Source organism: Macaca mulatta, chromosome 11, assembly GCF_049350105.2.
Source record: "Macaca mulatta isolate MMU2019108-1 chromosome 11, T2T-MMU8v2.0, whole genome shotgun sequence".
Classification (NCBI taxonomy): Eukaryota; Metazoa; Chordata; class Mammalia; order Primates; family Cercopithecidae; genus Macaca; species Macaca mulatta.
The window spans coordinates 110,868,344-110,884,703 of NC_133416.1; the positions used below are offsets into that span (position 1 = coordinate 110,868,344).

The window sequence follows — 16,360 nt, forward strand, 5'->3', positions numbered from 1 at the left end:
TGTTCCATGGCTCAACTGAGAACAGTTAAGACAGAAACTAGTCTTATAACATCTCAGACTTTGGACTGAGATTTGAAATAAAAATTAAAAATAGTGATGTCTCATGCATTCCATTAGCACTGAGGCCATTAAAATATGATTCTCCTGCAATCCTTAGGAAAGAAAGGCCAAGTCACTTGACACAAAACAGACCACTGGCCACCTAACAACTTAAGAAACTTTTAGAGAGAAACATACTCAGTGGTTTGTAAAGGTTACATGTCTTGCTATTAACAGTTGTCTTCAAATGAAGGAATGTAACTTACAGCAGGATTAATTTTTAACAATAACTGTTGTATTACGTCACTTCCCAGAGTTACCAGTCTCCTCCTTTCCATCATTAAATTAGCATAGCACAGTGCTTGCACAGGAGGTTGACATTTAAGTAGGAAACTGTTATTTGATTTTATTAAATTTTTTCATGATAAGATCTACTTGAGAAATTCCTTATAAAAAGGTTTCTCAACCTCAACTCGATTGATATTTTTGGCCAGACAATTCTTTGTTGTGAGGGACTGTCCTGTGTAAGTAGATCCCCATCTCAGTTGTAGCAACCCAAGATGTCTCTAGACATTGCCAAATGGCTTCTGGGGTTGGGGGGAGCAAAATTGCCCCTGGTTGAGAGCCAGTTCTCCATAAAAACCCCAAAGGCTTCATCAGTAAATGATGCCCCAGGTGTTTGTCCAGCTAGAAAACTCATAGGCGGCCAGGCGCGATGGCTCATGCCTGTAATCCCAGCACTTTGGGAGGCCAAAACTCCAGCTACTCAGGAGGCTGAGGCAGAAGAATCGCTTGGACCCAGGAGGCAGAGGTTGCAGTGAGCTGAGATCACGCCATTGCACTCCAGCCTGGGCAGCAAGAGCGAAAACTCCATCAGAAAGAAGGAAAAGAAAGAAGAGAGAAAGACAGAAAGAAGAGAGGAAGAGAGAAAGAGAGAGAGAAGAAAGAAAGAAAGAAAGAAAGAAAGAAAGAAAGAAAGAAAGAAAGAAAGAAAGAAAGAAAGAAAGAAAGAAAGAAAGAAAGAGAGAAAGAAAGAAAAGAAAGAAAGAAAGAAAGAGAGAAAGAGAGGGAGGGAGGGGGGGGGAAGGAAGGAAAGGAAAGAAAGAAAACAAATGAAAACTCATATGCATCCTTCTAGAATTAAATATTACTTTCCCCTAGAAGCTGTCCTCTATTTCTCCAGGTAAAATCAGTTACTTCCTCCTCCATGCCCCATAGCATCCTATTAAATCTTCTATCATGGCACTTACAATGGAACTTCATTTATCTCTCTACGGGCTGTCCTGCTATATCCCAGCACCTCTAGGTCACTGTTGTCATTATAGTCACCTTCTTCATCATGTCAGCCTTGTCTTTGTCGTTATCATCTGCCAAGCATTGAGCTTTTTCTATATGTCTGTCACGGAGGTATTTTTCTTTCTTTATATCTCTATCAACCATCCTAAAGATATTATTAAGCCCATTTTATAGAAGAGGAAACTGGGACTCAAGGAGGTCAAGTGGCCTTACGATGTTGCTATAATTATTTTGTTTTCAGGTCCATCCTTAGCATATAAGACTCAAGAAGGGTAAAGTGTCTCTTATTATCATCATTGTAGCTCTCTTACCTAGAAGGTTCCTAGAATTAAGAAGGTACTTAAATAATCAGTAAATAATCAGTTAAACAATCAGGCACTGCCCTAAGTGCTAGGATATAATGAGGAATTATTATAGCTGGGATCCATCTTCTAGGAGAGTGTACCATCTAGCAGAAGAGACAATGTCTCCAGAGGTAATTCTGGTGGATAGGGTTGTGATAGAGGTATTGATGGGATGTGCTGGAAGTGCTCAACACAGTTTGGGAGAGGTTACACCTGAGTGATAAGGTGAGGATGGGAAAGCATTCCTGGCAGGACAAACAGCCTGAGAAAGGCATACAGCCTAAAAAAAAGAAGCAGTTTAGTGCTGCTGGAATTTTCAGTGGACAGCAAAAAAAAGACAGCAGGATTCTCCTGTGTGCACTTTCTTATGTGGATAAAAGGAGTCAGTGAGGGTTTTAACACAGGTGCCAGAATTTTAAAGCACACTCAGGAGAGTGTATGAAAAACAAATTTCAAGGTAGAACATAAGGGCACAAAGACCAGGTAGAGGCTGTGCAACAATCCAGGCAGAGGGTGGTAGGATTCTGAAGGTCTGCAGCAAACTTGTTGGACATACAATCTATTTGCCATGGAAATATATTTAGAAACACACGTGGATTAACAAGTGCATAGTCTTTCTTTAGAAGACTTTCCTCAATGTGAGTCACAGCTGTGGTGCGGTGTGAGCACTGCAAAACTGTGATGTAGTCACAGCACGTCTTTGGTTCCCTGCATCTCTCCTCTCTGGAATGTTCTTCCCTTACTTCGCTTTGGTTCCTGGCTCATCTCCAAGATCCTTGTGAAAGTCATCTTCCTCATCACCTTGTCAATTTCAGCCAGCTGTCAACTCCTCTGTACTGCACAATTGTGGCCTGCTATAGCCAGAGCTTACGGACTCACAAGAGCTGAGTGTTAAACTTTCAGGAATTTCACAAGAGGGTTAGCATCATCTTATCAGTTTGAAATTGGTCAAGATTGACATGTTAACCATGGAAATTGGCAAATGCTACAGATTAGGGCTTCCCCCTCCCCCAGAGAGTTGGTTGTTAAACATTTATCAGCATACCACTGATAGTACATTTTTAACTCTACTTCTCTCTTATGAAACTATTGTACAAAATCTCTGTGACTTTCATTGTTTATATATTATTTCATAGTTTCCATATTCATTTTCGTTGTTTATATACTTCATTGTTTGCTATTTATTTAATTCAATTACTACTTATTGTACAACTATTAATTGAGCACCTACTATGGACCTACCCTGTGCTGGATTCTGGAGTTCACAACAGTGAACAAATACACACATACCCTTTACCCTCACTTTTTTCTCAAATGTTATAGGGAAGCAGATATTAATCAAATAATCACACAGATCAGGGTGAAATTATACTATGATCACTGCTATGGAGAAGAGGTACGTGGTTCCATGAGAGTATATATAATGGAGACACAGTGAGGGAGTAGAGAAAGAGACAGACAATCAAGGAAGCCTTTCCGAAAGAAGTGGCAATTGAGCAGAGCTCTCAGCTAGGAAGGAGTGGGGCAGGGTCGGGGGGTGGGGGTGAGCATTCTAAGTAGATCAATAATGCTGAATCTTTACTGTCCTGCAGGCTGAATTCAGTAGCTTATTCTGATTCAGTCATGCAGTGGAGCCCTAGAATCCACATTTATTATATTAAATATATTATATTAAATATATTAAGCACTCCAAGTGATTCTGATATGCATGGTTTCTTGATCACACTTTGAGAAATACTGAGACAAAGAGCATACAAAGATATCTAGTGTTGACAGATACATTTAATTTATTAGGCATTCATTTCTTGAGGAGCTACTAGATGTCAGATACCACACTAGGAATGCTCTATTGTCCCTATTCTACCCTGGGCATCCTTTGCTCCATCTGTTCAATGAGGGGATTGGACTGTATGATCAAAATACTCAATGGCTCTAAAACCCTGAGGATGTCTTTTCCCCCCTCTCTGTAGGTGCATGTGCCGGAAAGGTTACGTGGGTGATGGCTTAACGTGTTACGGAAACATTATGGAGCGACTCAGAGAATTAAATACTGAACCCAGAGGAAAATGGCAAGGAAGGCTGACCTCTTTCATCTCACTCCTAGGTACGCAGCTATGGGTTCAGATTTCCACACAAGAGTCCTCTTTCAGGAAAGGACATCTGCAAGACACAATGATTCAGAAAGGGACAGGCGAGCCTTGTCTATTAGAATCAGCCTTTTTGGAGGGGTCATGCGGATGAGAGGGAAAGGGCAGGCAGCTGTTTCCAAGAAGACAAGCAAAGAGATAGTGCCAAGAGATCTAGCAATGCAAGAATCAGTAGGCAGAGAGCTGAGGACAGGGTCTGGGGGTCACCATAGACCAACGGAGCTGCAGTAACAGTAAGACCAGGACAGCTACTGGTGTGAGGATACAAACTGTCCCCCTCGCCCTTGACCTTCTAGATCCTGCAGGTGTGAACACAGCTTGGCAGATAAAACTGGGAATAGAGAGGGTGACTGAGACCCCAGGGCGGCATCCTTGTTCCCCAGTGGAGGGGCTGTTTGAATTTTAGAATAGTCTTGGTTGTATGCAACCATTTAGCACCCTTGGTCCCCCGGTCACTAATTGCCTACAGGGACACATTCACCTCCAGCCCCCCAGGCAAGGTGAGAGCCTAAAACAGCCTCATGTATTTGCAAATGCCTTCTATGGGCCATTATTCTAGAGAATGAAATATTATAACTGATCACAGCATTGGACGCAATTTCCAATAAAATACGAATCCAGCCGCTCTGCAAAAAGTAAAACACAGACCTGGCCAATCAACAGAAACTTTAAAATATCAGCTTTTACATTGGAATTTACCAGTTGCCAAAAATGGTCTCCCGGCAAGAACATAGATAAACAAGTGTCATCGATGGGTCAATGCTGTGTTCTCTGCCTAAATCTTAAGGTTAAATATCCCATAAACGTCTCCTGCATAAACGTCCCACTTTTCCCAAGGCATCCCGTAGGGCGTCAAACATTACTGGCATCCCTTGAGCTCAGGGGCAATCTGCCGGGTTCCTCACAGCCTTACTCTAAGAACTCTTAGAATACCAAATGGGAGCAGACAAGGGTGAGGTAGTGTTTTTTGCAGACCAGGCCCTCCAGCATTTCCCTAGACAGAGCCCTGTTGACTTTTCACCTTCCCCATGACAAAGTCCTTGTACACTGCCTCTGGGTGTGAGAACACAGAGCCTGTCCTGTCATCCCAGCTTCCCCAGGTGATGGAAACAGGATTACCTACATACTTTGCTGGGCCCACTGGAAAGTGAAAATGCAGGATTCTTTGTTCAAAATTTATTAAGCATTTCAACATGGCAACAGCAGAGCATTAAACCAACCATTGGGGCTCTTCTGAGCTGGCCTTGGATGAAAACAAGGGTTGCATCTTTGCTCACCGAGACAGTGACAGTTCAGAAAGTCAAGCACAGGGTCAGGGACCCTGGGGTTGTGGTAGGATTTTGTCATGCCTGAACTGCTCAGCCAGGGTATCTTTGAAGCTGAGGCTGTCTACAGGAAAACTCTCATGGCATTACATGGAATGTTTTGAGGCCATGGCTTTAGGTTGCCTCACATTCTTAGAGAGATTCCCAGTTGACACAGGGCCTGCACATACCCATTAGAATAGAGAACGGCATAAATGGACCAGTCGTGACCCAAGACCTGTTGCCTGATTTTACTCCTCGTGTACCACTGACTCATTTGGTGTTTTCTTTCTTTTTGTTATTTCAACTCCTAAGACAAAGCTTATGCCTGGCCACTGAGTAAGCTGGGGCCCTTCACGGTGCTGTTACCTACAGATGAGGGACTGAAAGAATTCAATGTGAGTATTTAAAATGACCCTACACCAAGGGGCTAATATGAAAAGCCTTAGTAGGGAGTACCTTCTTTTATTTAAAGTGTAAGCCCCCATTAAAATTAAACCTACTGATGATAAGAATGGTGATTTTTTGATAAACTTCTTTTAGTAATATGTAACATCCTTACAGAAAGTATACAAATTGTAAGTGTACAACTCAATGAATTTTCCCAGTGTGAATGCACTTGTGTAAACAGCAAGTCCATTGCCAGGAACCTAGAAGGCCCCCTGGTCCCCCTTTCTAATCATTACCCTCTACAGGTAACCACTGACTGTTCTTAACATATAGCCAGGTGATAGAGAAGATTTGCATAATGCAAAACTGCTCACTTCCCACAGGAAGAATTAAACTCATGTATTAGCTAGATATGTGGGTTTTTTAAATCATTATAAATGGTACAAGCAATAGGGAAAAAATAAGGAAATTTTAGTCTTCAATGTGAGCAGCTGTTGTTTGAGATAATGTTATCCAGTGGGAATGAAACTTGTAGTGCCTGGTGGAGGCATCGTATCGAGATGGCATCAGTAAAATAGTTACATTTGGTTTAATGTAAATAATGGACATATCGATTTGTATACAATTTTATTATCTTCACTGGCCTCCATTTTAGTCATTGTGTAGGAAGATTATATATATCTTTCTCCGTCCCACCTTTACCATCTAACACATGTTTTTATTTTTCCTGATCTTGAATTTTTTTTTTTTTTTTTTTTTTTGAGATGGAGCCTCGCTCTGTCATCCAAGCTGGAGTGCAGTGGCGCGATCTTGACTCACTGCAACCTGTGCATTCCGGGTTCAGGTGATTCTCCTGCTTCAGCCTCCCAAGTAGCTGGGACTACAGGCACGTGCTACCATGCTCAGCTAATTTTTGTATTTTTAGTAGAGAAGGGGTTTCACCATGTTGACCAGGATGATCTTGATCACCTCACCTCATGATCTGCCTGCCTCAGCCTCCCAAAGTGCTGGGATTACAGGCGTGAGCCACCGTGCCTGGCCCTGATCTTGATTTTTATTACGTGTTCTTGTCATCTGTCTTAAATGCTCTGTGAAACAGATCAGCTAGAAATAAATAAACATATAAGTAAATGGATTAACAAATACACATAAAATGATGGAAGCCAATAAAAGATTGAAATCTGGGAAGTGGAGAAAATAAAAATGAAAAAATAAAATTGGGTTATCTTCATCCAAGATATTTTCTGATAATAATTTTTGTTGCAGTGAATCAAAACCCAGTAAGTTCCCGGCTCTCTGACCCTCATATACCACCATGATTAACCTGTCTGATATTCATGTTTCTATCATTCACCTTCAGAGATGTCCTCACACCTCTCCTGTTGGAAAGAACCAGCAAACATTCTATGCCTCTAGGTTAGGCACTTTGCATGTGGTCTCTCATTTAACACATGGTATACACAGAGTTAATATAAGTATCTGTTGATTGTTGACTACATAGTAATGATAAAATATAGATTTGGTCCCATGGATTTCAAAAATCTTAACTTTTCTATTCAAAAGTACCATCAGCTTACTCACTTTACCTACTCTTTCCATGAAACTTCATATTTTATTCCCATCTGCTTCCCGTGTTCAAGATAGATTCCTTGTTCCTTGTTCCTCCTGGGGCCATTGCAGTGCTGCGCTTTCCCCATGTCAGTTTCAGTGCTGGAGCAATCTCCTCTGGTTTGAGAGTAGACTGTGCATTGCCTCCAACTTTCCAGATTTCTACTCCCTGGAAGGCCTGGCCCGGGTTGATTGCACTGATAGTAATGTATAGCATGTATAATTGTCAGTGCTTTCATACATTTGTATTTGCAAAAGCCCAAACCCAAGTTAGGGTGCCCTGGCTTTGATGTCTCTGATACTAAGTAAGGCACAGCACGTGTTACAAAACTCGTTTTCTTCTTTAAATAATAGTCAAACTGGCTCTTTTGTCTTAGGTAAATGAGCTTTTGGTGGATAATAAAGCTGCTCAATACTTTGTGAAACTCCACATAATTGCTGGTCAGATGAACATCGAATATATGAATAACACAGACACATTCTACACCTTGACTGGAAAGTCGGGGGAAATCTTCAACAGTGATAAGGTAAGGGTTCCTCTGATTTTCACTCCCAGAACTGATTGTCTACCAAGCCAATGCCCATAGCCTTCTCTCTCTTTTTGTTTGGGGTTTGTGAAAAATTACAAGGAAATTCTTTCCTTATGTATCGTTTGTCAAACACCTTCTTATATAGGAAGAAACAGCAACACCAGGAAAGGTCATAGAGGAAGGGTGGAGTATTATGCAAAGGGGGTTATAAAGTGTTTGACTTTGGTCTGGTCTGATTTAGTTTTCAAGGCAACTGTCATTCAACTGCCAGCAGGAAGGAGAAACTTTGCTATAAACCTATTTCCTAAAAGCATCAGCACAAAGCCAGATCAGCATTCCTCTTACAGAAGGAAATAGATTGTGTTTGTTTTAGATTGCTGGAGTTGATCCATCTTCTCCCACCTAACATTCATCACTCCTAATGCCATTAGTTCTGTTTGTTTTTTATGTATACCCATCCTTCCCCACCCCACCCTCATTTCTTAACTCTTTCTGTGATTTTATTGAGCTGGGGAGCAGGCGATTAGTCAACAAAATGTGCATGTGTATAGGCATAGGACCTATACTATTAAATTTCACTAACCGTCAGTAGTTAATAGATCCTTGAGTGCTTGTTCTAAACAAAGTATGGGGATAAATCTTTATTTGTGTTATATAAGGCTCACAATAACCCTGTGAAGGAGGGACTATCATAATCCCTGTTGCTCCAGTGAGAAAGAAGAGAGGCCACACAGTAAGTGCCAGAGCCAGGATTCAAATGTGGCTCCAAAGCCCACATTCTTAACCAATCTGCTGTAGTGCATGTGTGAAGATGGATGATGGATGGATGGATGGATGGATGGATGGATGGATGGATGGATGGATTGATAGATGGATAGGGCACTGGATGGATGGATGGATGGATGGATGGATGGATGGATGGATGGATGGATAAATGGATATATGGATAGGTCACTGAATGGATGGATGGGTAGATACATGGATAGGTCACAAGATGCGTGGATGGATGTACGGATGGATGCATGGATGGATGGATGGAGAGATGCATGGAGGATTGATTCATGGATGGATAGACAAGTGGATGGATGGATGAATGGCTGCTTGGAGAAATGGATGGAGGATGCATGGATGCATGGATATACGGATGAATGACAGATATGAAGATGTGGCTTGCTTTCTTACAAGGATATGCATGTATTTACCTGTTCATTCATTCAACCAATATTCACTAAGTCTGTCACTTATTAGGAGTCATATGGGAGGAAGAAGGAATTAGCTTCAGTTATTTATTCCACAAATACTTTTATTGTGTGCCTTCTCTGTGCAAGACACTAAGGCGGGTGATGAATTTATAGTAAATTAAATAGTTTTCCTCATGAAGCTTACAGTCTGCTGGAGAAGAGGTTGATAATACCTTACCCAGGTTTAGCATGTATAGTTGTCAGTGATTTCATATATTATATCATTTGATCTTAATGAAAACCCTGTGAGGTTAACCAAGCAGATACCTTCATCCCCACTTTAGATTAAGTGACTTAACCAAAATCACATTGCCAATAAATATCAAAGCCCAAGGACTCAAGACTTCTGACTCTACTCCTGTGCTTGCTCCTTCCAGGACACCATACTAATCTTATTTTATCTTTCTTTGGTGTTTTAGGACAATCAAATAAAGCTTAAACTCTATGGAGGCAAAAATAAGGTAAAAATTATACAGGGGGACATCATTGCTTCCAATGGGCTTCTGCACATCCTTGACAGAACCATGGACATGCTAGAACCCATATTTGAGAGCAATAATGAGGTGAGTATTCAGATAAAAGTCACATCAGCCCAGGTCCATCTTCCTTTGTTCCCTGGAGAGTCACATCCAGAGCGTGCCAGCACTCTGTGCTTGTGCTTCATTTGTGCTAGAATCTCAAGCAGAGAGAAGAGGTGGTTTGTCTGTTTCCAACAGAATCCTGGGAATCTCTGCAGAAAGAAAGCAAGACATCCAGTTACATATGTGGGGAAGATCTGGATTTTTTTTTTACCTCTTTTATTACTGCATCAGGCAACTCAGTCCATGACCAATCGTCATGAAAATGTGTCCCTCTTAATTTATAGAGGGCAGTTGTTGCTGCAATAAAACTTACTGCTTCTGACCTAGATGATGAGGGCCAAAGGATACTTCAGAACATGCAGATCTGACCTACTGTTTCAATGACAGCAAACATTTCTATAATGCATTGTGGTTGACCAGGTTCATTTATATAAATCCATACTGACACATAAACTCTGTCATCAGTCTTTAAATATTAGGGTTTGTATTTCCTAAATCACATTATTTTATTTCCTGATTTTTAAGCAAAATGTCTCTTTTTAGCAAACCATAATGACAATGCTACAACCAAGATACAGCAAGTTCAGGTCTTTGTTAGAGGTATGCACCTTTCATAATTTTCTGAAAAAATATTTATGTCAAGACTTTTGTAAAATTAGCAGGGGTGTCAATTATAAATTTCTGGGGAATTATGTTAAATGTTTATCCAAGGTAGGCTGCAGATACAAAATTTCATTTCCCAAATGCAGAAAACCAACGTGGGACATGCTTTAGATGAGGATGGAGTTGGTGGACCATACACCATTTTTGTTCCAAGTAATGAAGCATTGAATAACATGAAGGATGGCACTCTCGATTACCTCCTTTCTCCAGAGGTACCGTATTCTGCTTGCTCTGACGGCATCGTGCCAGGAGCACTGCCTCAGTCTGTGTCCAAACAGGTTTTTTCTAAACTAGAGATAGTAAATAAGTTGCACATATATCACCACCTCCCGTCCAACAACCAAGGCAGGCATCACTAATCAATTACAACATTCTGGAACGAAGCCTGGATGTGGCTTCAGTCTCTTCGATAGAATTTCAAGTAGCTATGATCAATTAGACTTGATACAGGGAATAAAATGTATTTGCAATCCCAGGCCTAAATGGTTGGTTTGATTTGTCCTGACTCTTCTAATATTGCTCACTAGTAAAACCAACACTTTAAGTTCCCTACAACTCTAAAACCACCTAGAGAATGAAGCCTAAACTAGGCCATTCAGGGCCAGGCCTAGGCTAAACTTTAAAAAGAACACATGTTATTTTTAGATGCTTCAGCCATTCCTTTCTATTGCTTTCATCTTTCTCCACCATGGGCTTTCAGTTCTCTCACAATCCCCTCTAAAAGGGAGATTATTGACTCCTTCATATCAGGGTGTCAATGACTGAAACCATTTAAAGTGTTTCTTTTCCCAGAAATAATAGGCTTAACTTGAAGAGGACAGCCTACTGTGGAAGTTTGTTCATTAGAATGTCAAAAAGTAGAATTACATGAAAAGTCACATGCTTTCTTCCAGTGCCCTGAAACTATGCCACCATCTTGGCAATGGGAAGAGATGACCTATGACTTCATAAAGATCAGTACTGATTTTATAGAATGTGGAGGGAAGGAGGAAAGGATGTCCCAATCTTTTAGGGTAGTGATTCCCAAAGTGTAGAGTAGTCAGAAATCATCCATGGAGCTTGCTAACTAGGCAGATTCCAAAGCCCTACCTCAAGCATTCTGGTTTAGTGGTGCTGGGATGAGGCCCAGAAATAGACACACTGGTAACCACCAACTTTCTAATTCAGATAGCCCCAGCCCACACTGTTTTGGGAGTGCTGAAAGTTGTTGCCTATTAGGTTTAGGAATTCACATAGATATATATCCCTTTTTAGAATGCTTTCAGGTATCTATAAGGATATTTTGCTGTCAAAAAACTTAAAATTTTTTTAAAACTTCACAAGGAGATAAATCAAAAAGTGATCTCTTACATTGCAAGCAGATGTTCAACATATGGAAAGATTAGTTATAAGTTTCCATAGAAAAAGACAGATTTCCCAGGGTCTTCCAAAATAGAATGATATTTCAAAATATGATTCACACTTAAATTTTATAAAACCTAGCTATTGCAGAAAACTGCTAGACCTCTCTTCAGAATTCACATTCATACTTAAAGTGAGCTTAAAAAAAAAAAAACAAGATAATGTTGTTCCCCTAAGAAATTATTAAAATCCTGAGATTATATGGCCTCCCTGAGTACATAGCTTCTAATTTTATATACATTTTTAAAATAATAATAATAAAGGAGTTCTGTGACACACTTAAAATTAAAAGAAAACCTTTTAACTAGAATAGGAAAAAAAATCAACCTCATTGCTTTTCTGTCAGGCACCTTTGTTCCGAACACTCTTCTCTTTCTCTTCCCTTGTAACTCCTTCCAGTGGTATCTGGAAATGACTCATTTAAGCCTTCAAGAGTAGATTGTGCACATCTCTTCTGAGCTCTGTTCAATGAGACTACCTTTATAGCTTGAAATAAGCCTTTGGTAAGAATACCTACACCACAAATATGGCTAATGCATGCCACTGCTCCTGGCTCTCAATCTTGTTTCTCTCCAAGGTGTATCTTTCTGCCTGCAAAAAACATGAAACTTCAGGTCTCTTTGTTCTGAGTTAAAAACTGCTTTTCCATTTCAATATCTAGGTGAGAAGTACAATCATTTCTGCTTCTTTCTCAGGTACAGAGAGATTAATTTTTCTCAACCTATAGGAAGCTCCTTCTGTCTCCATCCTTCTTAACAGCTTTATCTTCGGAGAAGAGTGCAGGAAATTCCCCTATGAAATGGAAAATAAACAGTCCACGTTAGAAGAAGGGCTTCTAATTCTGACTTTGGAATGCCATGTTTCCTTCCCAGTGTATCTTTCTACTTTGCTCTGAGGCAACATTTCAGTCTGAAAACCTCGCATCCCTGCAGAGACACAGCTTCTGATTACAAGCCCTAGTTTATGGTTTCATCACTGAACCAAACAGAACTAAAAGCAAAGAGAGCAAGACACCTGCCCTTGCCAATTCAAAGACACCTGCAAGTAAAGTGGGGGAAAGGGAGGTGAATTTATAGAGTCCAAGGTCAAATTATCTCTTTCTGCCTCTGGCACCAAAGAACTTGAGTTTGGTTTTGTTTGGTTTTGTTTTTACCTAAAACAGCAGGGAGGAAGTGAGTGACCTCATAGAAGAAAGAATATATTGCACCAAAAGGCTCTTCAACAACAGCACCTGGAAACATATCCTGTTCGAGCCACGCTGGAGTCAATTCTAACTGGGCAATGGCTCCAATAGATCCCAGCCAGATAAGACACAGGCACACACAGTAACGGGAGTGATGCGGATCAATTCCTTTGTCCCTCTCATTCTTTTGTTTCTTGTCAAAAGGATTCAACAATTAATTCCTGAGGCTTTGAAAGGGGATTATCTCGTTGCTAAATGCTTTCCTATAGAAGCATCAGAGGACTGGAAGGAATCTGTACCAGTCCCCTTATTTTGCAGGCGAAACTGAGACTCAGGGGTTAAGTGACTTGCAGAAGGTTACACACAAGCAGAACCAGGACTAGATTCATGTTCCTGAGAGCCAGCTCAGTGCTCCTCCCAGGAACCCTACCCACGCCCTTTAATTTACTGTCACAAATATTTACGGAAAACTTACTGTATGCCCCACACTGTACTGGCTGGGGGCATGGTGATGGGTGGTTAACAAGCCAGACAGACCCAGCCCCTGCCTTCCAGGAGTTGGCAGTCCAGTTTGGTGGATGCAGTCAAGTTTGGGGGATGTTTCCCAACAGTCCCCACTTTGTCTCACTCCTACCACTGAGCATCAGAGCATGTAATAACATTGCTTCTGTCTGTAAGTCTCCACTTCTGAATACGATGCAATAACTGTAGACGTAAGTTGAAGACGTAAGTTGAGACATAGAGGCTAGGTGACTTGCTCAAGGTCATATAGTAACAGAACCAGGGCTGCAGAAAGCATCACTTCCAGGGCTGGCTAACTGGTGGTCAATTTCAACATTCTTATTGAGAACCCTGACCTGCACATAATGCTATTGGCTAATAGATATGGTGGCCACATAACTTATCATCCATGCTAGGTCACTTCTGAAAGGGAATGGAGCTGCCAGGACAATGGGCATAGACCAGGGTTGTACCAGACAAGCCAGGACAGGTGGTCCCCCTACTAACAGGCAACTCCCTTGGCACATTGACCAAGGTCAAATGCAGAGAGGAGGCTTGGTCAGGAAACTCAGGTTCAGCAGCGCTTTCTTTCAGCCTGGGACTTCACCCCATTGTAACCTGTTCTTACAACATTCAACCTCTTGGCAGTTATTAGGATCTTGATTTGTGATCCTTCACTTTTCTAAGCCAGAGTGACTATGGCTGTGCTACTTAAGTAGCAGAACTTGAGGGCTGTGAAGCTTGTAACTCCCATCCCTGACTTAGCTGAGAGATTGCAGATAAACCACAGCAGGCCACTGTGGCCACTGCCTTCTTCCCACAAAGAGCGTGGTCCCTGGGTTCCTCAATTCTGCAGCCTCTCTCCAGGGCACCCTATAGGGGCTGCTCATCCTGTCTACAGTCTCCTTTGTGGGACTAGGACCCTCTTTTCTCCACTGCTGCTTCAGTTTTATGAAGCATGAGAAACCTTGGGAAGGGCTTTGAAGGAGAGGGACAAACTTCTCATGGAAGGAAAAGGTGATCACTATCCCTATGACTATATAATCCTAAATGACCAGTATGTGGTCTGACAAACAGACGTTTATTTATGGAGCAAGTGAAACAGAATCATAAATCAAGGCTGTCTTAGAAAATCCAGAATACAGCCTTCTACATTCAGAGAAGTGATAGAGCAGAGTAACTGAGAGCCTGGGCTAATTCTTAGGCTCATATCCTGAGTTAGCTTTGTGACCTTGGATGTGTCTTTGAATCTCAGTATTACCACACATAAAATGGGTCCATAGGAGTCCCTACCTCACACGGCTGTTGGGAGGATTAAATGAGACGTGCATATTATGCTTTCAAAACAGCCTCTTCCACAGAGTGGGAATGTGGTGAATGTTAGCTATTTGGAGGTGAGGCTTCTCTCACCCTGGATTTCCCAATAGATTGTGGGCCATTTTTCTTGATTGTCTAAAGTCATTTGAAGAGGATTCCATAAGAGTGGAAGTGTTGTGTTTTCTTCTTTGACTAAAGAAGTATTTGGTTCCTTTGCAGGGATCTCGGAAGCTTCTGGAACTCGTCAGATACCACATTGTCCCATTTACCCAGGTTGGCCCCACTTTTCCTGCTGCTACTTTCTCTCTGCTTCCAAGATAGCTAACTTAGTCCTGAATTCCAGTATCTTGATGCTAGAAAATGTCCTTTATCTGTAGCTCTGAACAAACCCTCAGCCATGAACTATGAGTCCATTATCAGAGCGATCTTCAAAGCCACAAAAACTCTTGAGATCAAAACTCCCTTTACTTATTTCACTTTGAAGCCAATTTTTTCTAGTGAGGACTTTAAGAACTCAGGGCCCTGTGAGTGGCCCCAAACATCCTTGCCTTTTGTTCTCTTCTTTGCAGCTTGAAGTGGCCACTCTCATCTCCACCCCTCACATCAGGAGCATGGCCAACCAGCTCATACAGTTCACCACCACCGACAACGTAAGTGAAAACTCGATCACCGCCAGCATCACTTGAACACACCTTTGCTCTGATAATCACTATTCGTCAGGTTATCCTGCCTCTAAGCTAAAATCTTTATGATTATTTCATTCATGTGTTACTTCTCTCAGCAAATATGTGCTGAGCAACTACATGTGTGAGAGTCTGCACTAGATGCCGAGAATAAAGGAGTGGAAAAGATAGACTTCTATCCCAGCAGGGAAGACGGACTTTAAATAACTCACTAGGCAAGCAGTTAATTATTTAATTATAATGGTAATGAGTGCTCCCAAGAGGAAATTCAGGGGGCTGTGAGAGCATAGAACAGGAGGAGTCTGAGAGCGTCTTCAGGCCAGGAGGTCCTCAGTGAGGAGGTGATGCTTTGGCCATGCTATGAATAAAGTGAAATTGGACAGAGATCAGTAGAAGAGAGTTCCAGACAAAAAAAGAGAGAGAGAGAGAGAGTATGTGCAAAGACCCTGAGGTGAGGGCACAATTTATTTTTAAAACTCCAAAGAAGGTGCGTTATTCATCTAACTCCCTGGGGCTGCAGTATGAACAAACGTCCAGCAGCACACGGTTGATATCTTCTATAGAATCACTGTTGATGGTGATGATTATCTCATTCTTTCAACAAATACCTATTTGAGTGCCTACTGTGCATCAGGCACTGTTCTAGGTCCTAAAGACAGACTGATGAACAAACAGACGAAAGTCCCTGGTTGTATGGAAATTTCATTCTAGTAAACAGGGGATAGAAAATAAGTTAAATGCATAATATATATCGTCTCTTAGAGCGAGTGCTAAGGAGAAAAACAGTAAAGCAAGGAAGGGAGACAGAAGGTGGGGATGGGGCCGACATCTTAGATAAATACTCGAGAAACCTTCATGGGGAAGAAACATCTGAACAAAACCTGAAGGAAATAGGGGAACAAGCAGTGTGAATATCTGGGGAACATTCCAGAGGGAACAGCAAGGGTGAAAAGCACAGAGCAGAAAGGAGCATGCTGGGCTGTGTGAGGAACAGCAAGGCCAGTGTGGCTAGAGCAGAAGGAGCAAAAGGGAGAAGAGTAGGAAAGGAGGCTGGGCAAGAGAGAGAGGAGGAGAGTGGGGGTTAGCTCATGCATGGCCTAAGAAGTCAGGGTAAGGATGCAGGCTCTTACCT

General features: G+C 41.6%; 1 protein-coding gene across 7 annotated transcripts in view; it reads left to right on the forward strand.

Annotated features, from left to right (window-relative positions):
* STAB2 (stabilin 2) overlaps window positions 1-16,360 on the forward strand; it is a 168,623-nt gene that overhangs the window by 49,398 nt on the left and 102,865 nt on the right. For all 7 annotated transcript variants that reach the window (XR_013401292.1, XR_013401291.1, XR_013401293.1 and 4 more), the window contains exons 10-17: window positions 3,650-3,783; window positions 5,446-5,528; window positions 7,506-7,655; window positions 9,319-9,462; window positions 10,024-10,080; window positions 10,230-10,355; window positions 14,765-14,818; window positions 15,115-15,195. Coding sequence is in view for 3 of the 7 variants with exons in the window: in XM_015152616.3 (XP_015008102.3) it covers window positions 3,650-3,783; window positions 5,446-5,528; window positions 7,506-7,655; window positions 9,319-9,462; window positions 10,024-10,080; window positions 10,230-10,355; window positions 14,765-14,818; window positions 15,115-15,195 (829 nt within the window). In the remaining 4 variants the exon portion in view is untranslated. The remainder of the gene's footprint in view (window positions 1-3,649; window positions 3,784-5,445; window positions 5,529-7,505; window positions 7,656-9,318; window positions 9,463-10,023; window positions 10,081-10,229; window positions 10,356-14,764; window positions 14,819-15,114; window positions 15,196-16,360) is intronic.